Genomic DNA, 14677 nt, shown 5'->3' on the forward strand with positions numbered 1-14677 from the left:
GACCCCGATGCTGTTCCCAGCATCCACACGGAGGCACATGACAGCCTGCGACCCCAGTTTCAAAGGGTCTGAAGCTGTCTTCTGTCCTCCATGGACACGTGCACATTCATGGTGCATATGAACTCACACACACACATATACATACACATAAAAATAAAATACAGCCAAGGAGCTATTGCTAGTTGATACCTGCTGCCAAAAGGAAAGCCTGTTTTCTTCAATGGAGTATTACAATACAAGATGAACTCGGTGGCTTTTGTTTGTTGTTTTTGTTTTGATTTTTAAGAGAAAGAAAGAACATGAAATTAGGTGGTGGATAGGATCTGGGAAGAGCTGGGGAAGAGGGAAACATGGTCAAACTACCATGTATTTTTTTTTTAAATAACAAAGGGAAAGAGAATGCAGGGTCAGGTCAAGCAGTTTGTGCTTCTGGCGATCAGAATGATAGCTACACTGGGGACAGAGAGGCTGGGAGAAGAGCCAGCAGGATGTGGCCCAGCAGGTAAAGGCACTTGCCACTGGAGGACCACATTTTGCTCCTTAGGACCCATGTGGTGGAAGGAAGGATCCAGACTTACAAGGGGTCCTCTGACCTCCACATGCGTACCGCGGTGTGCCTCCGTACATGTAATTAACAAGCAAAGTTTAATTAATAAATTAGAAAGAGAGTTTGAGCTGGGAAAAAGTCTGAGGAGAGCCTCTCAGGTGTTGGGTGGGATCTGGTTCTTGATATGAGTGCTGTGTCCAGGGGTGTCAGCACTGTTGGAGAGTCACGTTGAACTGCTGCTTTGTCGGGAGAGCACGCCTCCCTTCTGAGCGTTAGCGTTCAATAACGTTGCCTCGAAGATCTCTGCATGTGAGTCAGGATATCTGCTCCCTCCCCACACTGCGATTCAAATAGATTCTTTTCTGAGAACAATGAAATGATTAATTTTCTATTAGGAGGGAGCCATGGTGGGGTAGAGTTCTGGGAAGAAGGGATAGATGTAGCTTCTTGAATTGATGAGAACTGGTGTTCTTTGCAGGCCTCTCTGGATACCTGGACAAGGGACTTAGAATTCCATGCTGTGCAGGTAAGAACTTGGGGATTTCTGATGGGTTAGCAGTCTCTCCAGAGAGATGCATTCTCTCTCATACACATATAAAAATAGAGATATGGTAGAAAGATAGACAGACAGACAGATAAAGAACCATCTTTTTAATTCTTGTGTGTATGGTGTATATACATGTACATGTGAAATGAAGGAGACCAGAAGAGTCCACTGGGTGTCTTCTTCTATCACTTTGTGCCGTACTCTTTTGAGGCAGGGTCTCTTCCTGAGCTTGTATCTGGTTTTTCAGATAGGCTGAAAGCCCCAGTAATCCTCTTGTCTTGCTGCTCCCCAAAATGCCAGGGTTTACGGGTATGCATAAGACCACACTTGGCTTGTTACATGATCGCTAGCATCCAAACTCAGATCCTGGTGCTTACTGCTTTGGGTAGCAAGCGGTCCGAGGCACGGAGCCAGCTCTCCAAGCCTGATTGTTCTTAAGGCTTTCAACTGATTGGATGAGACACAGCCCATCAGAGGACCGTCTGCTGTCCTAAGCTGATGTGGATGCTGAAGATTCTAAACATACCCTTTGCAGCAGCATTTACACTGGTGTTGACTACACTCTAGCCAAGCTAACACATGGAGTTAACTGTCACGTGATCCTGAGTATCAGCCAGTCTCCCCTGAAGCAAACTCTGCAACCTTCTTTCCTTATCCTGAATGGAGGAGCACAGAATCCTGTCGATAGCTGATCAGGTTCTCCCTCAAATGAGCTTGGTGCCTACTGTGCAGAGCTGACTATGTCTCTCTGTCTTTTACTCCTGGATCTATGGTTTGATTTAGGAACCAACCCTTCTTTTTTATAAACTCACTTACAGTTGCTATTTTTTTTCTGCAGCCAAATCTGGCTTTCTCTAGCATGATAGGCACAAAGGAACCAATGCAAACTGACTAATGACATCTGGAAATGTTGGCCATCTGGGGTGGGAGGGGTGGGCAACTGGCTCTGATGCTGAAGGAAGCCAGGTGAAGCTCCTTGATTGTCAGTCAAGGTCCTGGTGAGCTTCTCTTGATAGAATTCATGCACTGACAAGAGCGTCTTCAGCTGGCCTCAGTCAGTGAGGTTCACCCTCAGTCTGGGAGGGAAGTCAGTTTCCTAAGGGGCAGTTCCCCCTTCACCCTGGCATGATAGGAGGTCTGTCCTTGTTAAGTCAGACTGTTTGCCTGATCAGCATGTGGGTGCAGGATAAATTCTTGCTTATGCTTGCGGAGCTGAGAGGGATGCACACTTCTGGTTAAAGAAGGGGATACTCTTCCCCGGAGGCAATGGTAGTTGCTCATGGTCACGGCAAGTTGCAGAGAGCCAAGGATGGATTCAACTGCCAAGCTATAACCATGGCTGTTGTTCATTGGTGACTCCCATGCCTCCGTGGACAGTCAGGGAGGGAGACTCTAAAAGGACCCAGCTTTCTGGAGCTCAGGGCTTAGAGTTTAAGGAACAGGCCTCCCCCTCAGGTTGGCTGCTGGAGCGGATTCACATCTGTTCCTGAACACTCAGTTGATGTTGGTTTCTTCCACTGAATGGTAAATCATCCTTTCTAGATCCACATTAAAAACTTTTGTATCTGTTTTACATATCTCTGGTAGGTACAATTGGGGACCAGAGGTCAAGATTCTGCTTGCGAGGCTGTGACAATGGCTCAGGACTAGTACCTTATATACTAGTTCTATAGTTTGAGAACTTGAGTTCAGATCTCTAGCACCCACATAAAAGCTGGTGGGCATAGCAGTCCACCTTTAACCTCAGTATTCTGACAGAGGACCCCCAGAGGTAGCTAGTTAGCCCAGCCAGACCTATGCTCTGCAAACTCAATGAGAGACTAAGTCTGTAAATAAAATAGAGAGTGATTGAAAACAGCAACTGATATCAACTGATGTCTATCTGGCCCGCACATGTGTACACACACACATACACACACACACACACACACACACAGCTGCTTGTATCCACCTCATGTGATCTTCTCTGGTCTGACTTGGTGATATAAAACTTTCCTGTGGGTTGAAAAGAAAAAATGCTTAGAGTCAAGATGGTGGATTTCTTAGCATTAGAAATTAGCCCTCAGTGATGCTAGGAACCACTGACCAAGGAGAATCAGGGGAAGCGGGTCTCTGCCAGCCTCAGCTCTGGAGGGTGGGGCACACGCCCTTAGAAGGCAGAGCACCAGCTTTTTTTTCCTCTGAAGATTACTTCCTGTTACATAAGACATTGTTAGCATGCTGGTCCCTAGGGGATTTCTTTTGGAGAAAATAGGCAAATGAAAAAGGTCTGGCCGTGTGATCGTTGGCACGTGTTTGGGGCAGTGGATCTCCTGGTTAAATAAACACATTTCCTTTGGACCACTGAACTTCCACATGAACTGGCCCAAGGTTCACCCCCTTCACGGAGTGTTGAAGACTGAGCTCTTAACTTCTCCCTGGAAAGAGTTACTATGAAGTTTCTATGGAGACTCTTGTTCTGAGGGGTTTTGGGTCATGCTGGGACAGAAGCCCAACAAGGCTGCCTTTAGCAGGGCTACCTGGAGGTGCTGGGCCTGTGGGCAGTTTCCCCTTCACACAGTGAGGCCCTCTCCTCCTTGCCAAGTATTCTTTCCTTGAGCACAGGACAACTTGTTCTTACAGGCCAGCAGCCTTGGCCTCTCTCTCCAGCAGACACATCTTACCTACTTCTTGCTACTAAGTTAAGTCTGCGGGGAGACCGACCCTAGAGCTTTTATAATCTGATTCTTAAACCATCGAAACCCCCAAAGGGGGGCAGGAAAGGAGCCACAGTAGGTCCCCACAGTTGCTGGCTGCTCTCCTGTGCTTGGGGGTACAGAGCAGCCTGAAGGGGCCTTTGCTGCCCCCCTCTCATTTTAAAATGGGGTAAATGCAATTTGAACTTTTTTTAAAATCAAGTTTTATTTTAAAGTGTACTGCAAAAGTATATCTCATTAGGTTTATTTTTCATCCTATATGAGGTATGAACAGATAGAAATGATGACTTTGCAGATGAACACAGAGATTAAAAAATAAATTGAAAAAAGGAAGAAGTTCTTTCAGACTTTTCAGGACAAACCTACCATATCCTCTTTCATGCTCCATAGAGGTCTGTAGTGTGTGTGTATGTGTGTGTGTGTGTGTCCATCTGCTCATCTGTGTGTGTGTGTGTGTCCACCTGCTCATCTGTGTGTGTATGTGTGTGTCCATCTGCTCATCTGTGTTTGTGTGTGTCTGCCTGTGTCTGAGTGTCTGTTTGGGTCTATGTGTGTATCTGTGTAGCTCTGTCTGTCTAACTGTATAGCTCTGTCTGTCTGTCTGTTTGTCTGTATATATGTGTGTGTTCTGTCTGTGTGTTGTTCTATTTGTGTCTATGTATACATTTATGTGGCTCTGTGTGTGTGTGTGTGTGTGTGTGTGTGTACATTTGCTCTAAAAGCTTGTTATCCTTTGCTTTAGAGAAGGTAGAAAATGGACCATTTGTGTTTCATGGAAACAGAGGAGCAGAGAGCAGTAGAGACCTATGATTATCCCCTGCCAGCCTTTTCATAGTCACTTGGGACACACTTCGTAGCATTCTGGATATCTTAGTACATTTTCTGTTCTTACAACAGAATGTCTGAAACTGGATAATTTATGAACAACAGAGGTTTATTTCTTACATTTCTGGATGCTAGGAAGTCCAAGGACTTGATGCCATGTCTGGGAAAGGAGGGCCTTTTTGCTGCATCATAGTGTGGTGGAAGGGACCGTGTGTTGGCAGCTGAGGAAGGAGCTTATAGTAACTGTGTGAGCTACTCTCCTTACTTCTCACCACCTCGATGGTTAAGGGTTATATCTCCCAGGAGCTTCCTCCCCTGGGAGTGGTACTGAGGACCCAGCATCCTCACTTCAGATCTCTCCTAGCCATTCTTTCCCATCGGTGACCCACTCATAATGAGTTTTCGGCAAAGGTCCTGGGCATCCTGGGAAGGGCACTTTGGTGAAGTACAAAGAGACACTTCCTTGCAAAGCTCTTCAGCACATAAATGAAAAATTGATGAGCTCCCTCAAATTGCAAATCCTCTTCAACTTGAAGGCAAAACAATGTGGAAAGCTGCCTTTCCCTCACCCTGGGCGAGATCAGGGATGCCTTGCCCGTGCTTAACAGTAAATATCAGTGTTGTCATCATGGCCAGAGAAAGAATTTCTCCTTCTGCAGTTGCTTAGTGGCTCCACCATTCCCAGAAACTTGAACTCAGTTAATTTTAATCAGTCCCTCCCAATAGCTGTTTATAATGCTCGTTCTAAGTACCTGGCTCGATGCCAGAGGCTGTGGGGTTGAAGGCAAGTCAAACAGTAAAGTCCACTCCCATTAGAGGGATTAAGATCTGGTTCTATAAAGATAAAATCTATAGGTTAAAAAATGACAATATCCATGCGAGTTTTAGATCTATAGATAAATGCTCCCATGCTTACACAGTAGAAATGTTTAGAAACGTACCAGGACTTCTCTGGCTCTGTAGGGTTTAGACTAAACATGCTGGGTCTCCTGTTAAATGAAAGCAGCTATGTTTGTGTTGCCAAGTCTTTGTTGCAGTTAGGATCTCAGGGTACCACTTGGTGATGGATGGATGGATGGATGGATGGATGGGTAGACGGATGGATGGATGGATGGATGGACGGATGGATGGACGGATGGATGGACGGACGGATGGACGGACGGATGGATGGATGGATGGATTTAGTATTCTGAGACATGGTCTATTTGGAATTTTTCATTGTTGTACTATCTCTCTGGAAAAAAAAAACTTATAGGACAAATTATTTTGCTTCTGATTTCAGAGTTTTCAGACCATAGGGGTAAGGGCAGAGCAGAGCAGAGCTGGTCGTATCATGGCAGATGGAAGTAAATAGAATATTAGGAAAGAAGCCAAGGCAAAATACAACTGCCAATAACACACACAGTGTCCTTTCTTTCAACCAAGCCCCGCCTTCCTAAATTTCACTTCTTCCCTAACTGTCCGTTCTAGTTTTGAAGCCATCAACAGATAAGGTCAGCACACTCATGAGCGGGGCCTCAGGATTTGCCCTGATAGACACCCCCAGGAGGGGTCTCTTTATTGCCCCTACATGTTGCTCAATCCAGACAAGTTGAAGGTTAAGATTAACCCCAGCCAGGTCTCACTATGTAGGTCAGGCTGGCCTTGAACCTGAAAAACTCTTTGTCCAGCCTCAGAATAATGAAATTATAGGTCTGCACCACCATGCCTAACCATGGCAATACTTCAAACGCACACAGTAGGTCTTTAAAACTCTGGATTGTTTGTTCCTTAGTTCTTTCAGATTTTTCCAGAATACCTGATCAGATAGTGTGGCCTTGACCACTCCAGAACATATTAACACAGTGCAGTGTAAGGGAGCTAGAGAGAATCCAGGTTTGCTTGCTCCTGGGCAGAGGGAGTTGGCTCTTTGGAGCACAGGGTAGGCCTCAGCCTTCCCTCAGTCCACACACTGGTAAGTATACAACATTTAAAAGATGAGTTCCTTTCATCTCTTTGGATGAGTTTTTCAGAGACGAATCCTTGAGTATATTCTAGTGGATGTCTGAATAGGTATGTTCACTTTGTTTTGAAGGATAAAAAGCCCAAAGAACAAGAAAAAAGAAGTGATTTTCTTCATCGCCCGTTTTCCAAGAAGTTGGATAAGAACCTGCCTTCTCACAAACAGCCGTCACCCTCACTGATCACACAGATCCAGAATACCAAAGCCCTGCTCAAAGACCGGAAGGTCTCCAAGTCAGGCTTCCCCGACAAAGGTGGGTTAGCTCCACTGTCCCGCTTGCTGCGTGCGGGTGGCTGGGTGGGCTCAGGACAGAGGCAACTGTGCCTCTGGAAAGATATCATTGGTACATCTAAGGCCAAGGGGCTCAGGCCAAGCAGTAGGGTGGACCATCTGTGCAGGAGTTGAGAAGACAGAGGTGGGCATACGGTATAATGAAAACAGATCAGGGTGCATAGTGCTGCAGGTACCTATTGTTGAAGGTGCAGACACAGACGCAGCAGGAGGCCATCAGGGTGCTCAGGACTATGGAAGAAGAGTTGAAGTATAAAGAGCTATAGAGGCAGAAATTAGAACAGAAAGTGTTGTAGGAGCAGAGGCTGGGATACATGGTACTGTAGGAACAGTGACCAGATAGATAATTGTGGTATGAGAGTTGGGGGTCCATGGCATGCAGGAGCAGAGGTTTGCATGCATGGTATTATGGGACTGGAGGCCAGGGTATAAGGTATCACAGAAGCAGGTTGGGCGTAGGAATAGAGGGAGATGTGTAGCCCGAGAGACAGGCACACACTGCATTCTGGGCTAGGATGAGTACACGAGATTACAGGGATCAATGGAGTACATGGATAAGAGTGGAAGGTGGAGGTAAAAGCAGGCACTGGGGTATGGACTTACTGGAGCTATTCCTAGAAACATGACCCCGTGGGGCATTCAAGTATGACTGTGTCTGGGTTCTGGAGTAGTGGTATGATTCCTCGACCGAGTTCAAGTCCCAGCTTTGCTGTTTGGTGTGGACCAGTGGTCTTCCCTTGAGTCCCTTAGTTGTAATAGCCACTGGCTGAGTTACTAAGTAAACCCACTGTGTCCTGATTCAGAATCCATTTCCTTGTTGATTCATGATCCATGTGATCATTGGATGGCACAGGTGCATGAGAGAAACCCCCTGGGAAGGAGACATGGAAGCTGGGGGGTGTCATAACGTGAAATCTTGAGGCAGGGGTGCTCTCTTTATATAGCTTGGTTACAGAGGCTTTATTATTTATTTATAGAGGTCAAAGCATCTGACCCTGAGGCTTAGGGAGGGTTGTGGGTATCTGAGGTCAACTCAGACTTGTCGCTTTGCTTAGTGAGACTGTGGGACAGCAGCTACTAGCCCTTCTGTCCCAGAGCAGCCTGGCTTGGTGCACAGAACATAGCAGACCTAAGAAGAGAGAGGCGAAGCTTGTGCGTCAGCCGGATCACTGGCGAGATTAGCTATTAATGAAATCCTACATCTTCCCGCTGTCACTTCCCAGGCATCTGCTGCCTGAGGAGACTTATCTCCTCATCTGAGTATTTATTTATGTGGGGAAGGAAGATTCTCTGAGCCCTCGCCTGCTCCCAAAGCCGTTCCCACTGGGAGGCAGCTTGCTCCTGCATCTAGGCCATAAGATGTTACTCAGTGAAAAGACCCTGAGACAGAGCTTATTCTTCATGAATGTGGCTTTCTTTCCCCCAAGTGTCGAGCCTCTAGGAGGTTTCCCTCTCTTTCCTGGTACAGTTTACAAACCCAGATGCCAACTCAAGATGCAAAGTCTAGCCATTGGCTAGTTGCCTTTGCTACCCAGTTCTGTTTGAAGTTGACGAGGCTGCCTTGAGTTTAACGCCACAAGGGAGGCTTGGAAAAGGGGGGGGTGCACCTACAGCCTGAATGGTCTGGAAGCTTTTGCACTAAGGGGATGAGCCAATCTTCAAAGTTCAGATATTGTACGAGACTATGTACGTTCCTAGAGTGGCCAAGTTCATGGGGCTGCAGGTGGAATGGGGTTGTCAGAGTGTAGGGAAACAAGACAGAACGGATGAGTCTTCAATGTCAGCACTGACAGAACAGATGAGTCTTCAATGGTAGCATTATTTCTGCGGGATGAAATAGCTGTGTGTCTTTGCCAAACTATAGACTGAAAGAAACTGAGCTAGTAAACTTTCTGTTGCTTTTTTTTTTACCATGATAAAGTTGTAAGAAAATGTCTGAGGGACACAAGTCTTTCCATAATTAGCAGTCAGAAGACCAGATATATGGGTTTTCAGTAAGTCAGACTCTGCACATTTTAGTCTATAGTGGACGTTCTGTTGAGCAGGCAAGCCTCTCTATTCAAAGTGTCCAGGATTTTCAGTTACCAAAGGGGAATAGCTGTTGAATTGGACTAGCCTGGTGCCTCCTATACCCTAGAAAGACTTGTGAGGTTCTGTGGGGCCTCAGATGCTCTGGCTGATCCTTCCTCTAACTAGCCAACACTGTTTGCTTCCTCCAGCCTTGCATGGGTTTGCTGTCTCAGTTAAGCTGGTGGGTGGGGCATGAGCACAATGGCTGTGTACGCTCTTTCCGAACCTATTTTCATGGTCTTGTTTCCTTGGTATCTAGATTCCTTTGGCTGCCGCAACCTTTTCCGAAAAACTTCTGATTCCAACTGTGTGGCTTCGTCTTCCATGGAATTCATCCCTGTCCCACCTCCCAGGACACCAAGGATTGTAAAGAAACTAGAGCCACACCAGCCAGGGCCAGGAAGTGCCAGCATCCTCCCCAAGGAAGAGCCCCTGCTGCTGGATATGGTACGATCCTTTGAGTCCGTGGATCGAGAGGACCACATAGAACTTCTGTCCCCTTCCCACCATTATAGGATCCTGAGCTCACCTGTGAGCCTGGCTCGCAGGAATTCTAGTGAGAGGACACTCTCCCCGGGGCTGCTGTCTGGAAGCACATCACCTCTCCAAACTCCACTGCATTCCACGCTGGTCTCTTTTGCCCACGAAGAAAAGAACAGCCCCCCAAAAGAGGAGGGTGTGTGTTCACCACCTCCAGTTCCCAGCAATGGCCTCCTGCAGCCTCTGGGAAGCCCCAACTGTGTGAAAAGCAGGGGACGGTTCCCCATGATGGGCATCGGACAGATGCTCAGGAAGCGACACCAGAGCCTGCAGCCTTCCTCAGAGAGGTCCCTGGAGGCCAGCATGTCCCCTCTGCAGCCCACAGCACCTTCCAGCCTCTCCTTTGACATGGCCGACGGTGTCAAGGGCCAGTGTTAACCTGGGATGGCAAGATTCTGGGTCTCTGTGAGGACAGCTGTGGAACAGAGCACCACACGTGCACCAGGGAATGAGTGAACAGCCTCACAAGAGCATCCTTTATTCCTGGTACACGGTGTCCCACGCTTACATCAGCTAAGATTCACAGACTCAATGTCCATACACTCACTTAGGGACCCTCTGAGATGCTGGGACTCCGGGGATGGGGGTGGGGGGCTGTGGGAATCACACATTCCAGCCTGAGATTCTCTTTGCTACCACTAATCACTGAGCCCTCTTCAGTATCCCCAGTGGGGCTCAGGGCTAAAAAAACACACCTCCACCTGCTGGACCACTCAGATTTCCAGACTGGTACTAGGCCTTGCCTGCCTCTGCTCGCTATATGCCTCTCACAGACTGCTCTGTTCAGTGGTCAGTTATAGTCTCACGAGGACCACACCACTCATTGTAAGGATGTTCACCCACCCTAGGGATCCCCCCGCAGAGGGAAGCAAGTCCTCTTCCCCTAAGATCCCCTACAGGAAAGCAGAGTGGTGAGTCACAGTGATGGACCCAGAAGATGGGATGGCACCTCAGACAGAGATGGAGCCCAACAGGGAGAACCCAGGAGGGAGGTGAAGATTCAAGCAAACTCTCATTCCTGTGCAATGTTTGGACAGATTTTTCTTTTCTCTCTTTCTTTCCCTGCCTCCCCTCCCCCTTTTTGGGTTGAAACTTGATGAGGATTGAATGAACTTGTCCAAAGAGATCTTTCTTTATATGAAATCATTAAATTTAAGTAACTTTTTTTTTTTAAGACAGAGTCTCATTAAGTAGCCCAGGCTGGCTTCAAACTCATGATCCTCCTGCCTCAGCCTCCAAAGTGCTGGGATTACAAGTGTATACCCCGTGTCTGGCTCAAAATAGCATTTTTTTTTAAACTGTGTGGCCAGATGGAAAGTAATTTTACCAAATTCATGGGTTGTTTGTTTGTTTGTTTTTCTGAGAGGCTGCAGCTCAGATGGCCAAAAAGCTGGCTTGGGAAGTAAGGGGAGGAACATTGAACCACACTGCCTGAGGAATGGCAGCCTAGCCATCCTGTGTTTATACTGTGGCAGCAGCTGAAGGCATAGAACTTAGCTCCAGATGGTTCTGGTGAAAAAGAAAGGATTCTTAAGGCAGAGTTGAGATGGCAAGAAAGAGGGAACTTGCTGTGCCATGCTGTTCTGCCGAGGTTAGAACTTAGCTGTTCTGCTGGGAGCTAGGAGCATGCTTGCTCCCTGGGACAAGCTCACAGACAGGTTCATCCCCAAGGAAAACAGTGTCCCCCAAACAGGCTTTCAGTCCACACTGTATTCTGCACCTTCCCCTCCAGGATTGAACCAAAGATGCATTTCTGGTTTTGTGACTGTGCCACCCCTGTGTGTCTTTTGTGGACCCTGGTGTTGTCTTGATCATGTCCAGCTGGCGTTTGATGGAGAACTGTCTCTGTGTGCATCCTGGGCCCTGGTACTCAGCAGAGGACACTGAGTGCCGTTATCAGGAGGGGAAGACTTGGCACGGTTGGACCACAGCTAGTTTAGGAGATGAGTTATGGAACAGCCCAGAATCTTCGGTATTTGACTATTTCAGATGTGATCAGAGACCATAGCTGTAGCCATGAAGCCAGGTTCATCGTTTTGGTCCATTGATTCTAAAGTGGACAAATTTATGTGAAATCACAAAGCCGGCCTTTGCCAGTGAGGAATGAGACGCAGCATCAACCATGTCTCATTTACCAGTGGTGGCTTCCTTTGGCCTCTCGCAGCTCCGACTGGACAAGAAGAGAACATACATTTGGCTGACCCTGGAAGAAAATTGCTCTTGGCTGAATTTGGTAAGACCTGGACTACTTAAACTCTAAGGAGGGACTGACTCCTTCCCAAGGACCCATTAGGAGGAGGCCAGTCTTCTCTCTCATCAGCTGGTGGTGGTCTTCATTCAGCATGGCTTCAGCTCAGCTTCCAGGATTACCACTGAAAATAGAACTCTTTAAGCAGAGAGAAGAGGAGAATCATCTACAGACACTCTCTATTTGACGTGATATGTTTGAGTTTTGATGAGTAAAGAGTCGATTTTAAAAATAACTGCCAACTGCAGGTATCCGGCTCCACAAGCCGGTAGGATATGTACCTGTGTGCTGTGCCCCACCCCCCTTTCTCGTAGCCCCTTATGTCTTTTTCTGGCTGTTTGCTTTCCTCACATGTATGTGTGCCTGTGCTGGTGTTAGCTCGTGGAGAAAGGGTTTCCCGTTCTTCGAATGCTAAGAGAACAGCGTCAGATGTACAACTAGTTGTCTGCATTGCCTCTGGTAACGTGGACTCAGAACTCTGGTTACCCATCTGAGTACTCAATGGGTAGTGGACCCATTGAGAGACAAGTGAGAGCAGGAGGGGAGACAAGCTGTGTTTTGGGGTGCACATAAAGACCTGACAGACAAGTCTAGGAAACCGAGTGAAAGAAAAAATGTTAAATTCTTTATTGTTTTATTGTATTTATATGGAAAACCTGACTGTCCTCTTGTTAAGTGCAGAGTGTATTGTCTGTTTGGCCCATGACTGTCCTTCATGAATGAATCTTTGCCTGTGATTCTAGTCAGCCTGTGGCTACTGATGGGAATGACCGATCTGTCATCATGTGAAGTCCAGGAGGAAGAGTCTATTTTAGTCATACGATTTGGTCATGAGTAAGGACTATATTTATGTCACCACTATTGAATATATGTACTTTTATAATGGCTGTGAAATACACTTTTTCCTCACTATGGCTGCTGCTTTGTTTATTGATGAATCTTAAAACATTGAGTGTGAGTTACAGGGTACCATTGTCAACTTAAAAACTCTTGGCACAGATACAAATGGGGGCTTGGGAGCTCCTGGTTAATTTCACCTGCTGTGGGCATTTACAGAGGGCTATGTGGCTGTGGGCTGTGTGGCATCTCAGCATGGCTCAGTGTCTTCTCACATTTAAGGGTCAGGATTTCCCAAGGAGAACCAGACAGGGATGTCCGTGAGTCCTGCTTCTGGAGTGCCCTTGAGTTTTAGGTTGTGGGTCAGGGAAAGGGGTGGATATCTGGTGGGGCAGGAGTATTGGATTTTCCTGAGTGTAACACCAGTCAGTTGCTCACAGAATGTGTTTCTATAGGTGTCACCCTCCTTAACTCCTGTGCCCCTTTCCCATGGGGACTACAGGCTCAGCAGGTCGCATGGCAGAGCCCCTGTTCCCACCATGCAGGCTCTCTCTGACAAGAGAGATAAAGGAGCAGCTGGGAGTTTGATGTTTTATTTGTAAGAACCACAACATTTCAGAGGCGGGAGGAACCTGAGATTCTGTGATCCAACCCCCTCCTCTCCTCCTTCTTCTCTTCCTCTCTCCTTCCTCCCCTTTCCTCCTCTTCTCCCTCCTCCTCTTCCTCCCCCTCTTCCTCCTTTCTTCCTTCTCTTCCTACACTCCTCCCCTTCTTCCTCCTCTCCCTTCTCTACTCCTCTTTTTATTCAAGGTCTCATGTAGTCCACGCTTACAATGAAGTCATACCTCCTGCCTCAGCCTTCTGAGTGCTGAGAACACATGTATGTACAACCACCATACCCAACTATCTCTGTGTTTTGCTTTGTTGTTTAGATAAGGTCTTACTATGTAGCCTAGGCTGACCTTGAAGTCACAGTCCTCCTGAGTCAACCTTCTGCTTGATAGGATTATAGACATGCTACCCCATCCCTTTAAAGGATGACACCCCAGAATCCCTGGGTGACCTGGGTGCCTTGGGCTTAGAGGAAAGTTGAGGGCCAATGGAGCTGTCACTGCAGCAGGCACTTCCAAGGCTCCAGGGAGGCCCATCTCTGCAACCTTGAGTCATCCTCAAAGTGGCTAGCTTCTCAAGAACCTGCAGATTGTTAAGTAGAGTCCTCTCTGCTACCCAACTCTGGTTATCCATAGACCACTTCCTTTTTTGCACTTTCTGGTTTTCTTCAGTAAATCTGATGTAAATAGGAACTCATTGTTATCTACTGGAGTTTGTGAGACTAAATCCATAGAACATTTCACAGAGATACATCACAAAGTGTGACAGATTCCGAAAGAATGCAAGAGTGGCTTTTTTTTCCCAGGGTCTGGAAAGCCTCTTGGTTACTGTATTTGTTTTCTGTGTATGAGTCTCTGTGCCACAAACACACTGAGAATAATTCAGAGCAGGGCTGGGAGCTGGCTCAATGTAATGTCATCGCTTTTCAATGGAAGGAGTGTTTTTCCTGAGTGGTGAATAAGTGTATTATCTGTGGCAGCTCTTTGCTCAAGGGAGCTCCTCAGACATCTGCTGCCACAGACAAATGGGGTACATGTTTATGCTTCTTTACTATGGACACATTTTTAGGGCACTGTGTTCTAGGATGTACGTAGGCATGCAGCAGCAGTGGGGGAAGGTGGCCAGGCATGCAGCAGCAGTGGGGAGGGTGGCTAGGTTTGCAGCAACAGTGGGGAGGATTCCGCAGATACCTCATCTGAGCTGGTGCTCATGCAATGAGATATCTGGGGGCATCCCATCTGGGGTCATAGACCAGTGAGCTACAGAGAGAACCATGGGACCAACTGGAGTTAAGCAGCTTATGATGAAAGACAGTACATGACAGAGAAACCACCAGGAAACAGATTTACAGGCGAAGAAAGAAATGATGTCGGCTGGCTTCCAGGTCAGGGCTGCTTGCAGTTCCTGCTGAGAAGATGGCCTATGTTGAAAGCGAAGGCCTTAACTCTTAACTCATATTTAT

General features: G+C 47.1%; 1 protein-coding gene across 1 annotated transcript in view; it reads left to right on the forward strand.

Annotated features, from left to right (window-relative positions):
• Hunk (hormonally up-regulated Neu-associated kinase) overlaps positions 1-12680 on the forward strand; it is a 109680-nt gene extending 97000 nt beyond the window's left edge. The window contains exons 9-11 of the mRNA XM_028756366.1: positions 1026-1073; positions 6690-6870; positions 9238-12680. Of these exons, the coding sequence (XP_028612199.1) occupies positions 1026-1073; positions 6690-6870; positions 9238-9896 (888 nt within the window). The 3' untranslated portion in view covers positions 9897-12680. The remainder of the gene's footprint in view (positions 1-1025; positions 1074-6689; positions 6871-9237) is intronic.
• The last annotated feature ends 1997 nt before the right edge of the window (positions 12681-14677 follow it).

The sequence above is a fragment of the Grammomys surdaster genome, unplaced genomic scaffold (genome assembly GCF_004785775.1).
Source record: "Grammomys surdaster isolate TR1022 unplaced genomic scaffold, NIH_TR_1.0 126118, whole genome shotgun sequence".
Classification (NCBI taxonomy): domain Eukaryota; kingdom Metazoa; phylum Chordata; class Mammalia; order Rodentia; family Muridae; genus Grammomys; species Grammomys surdaster.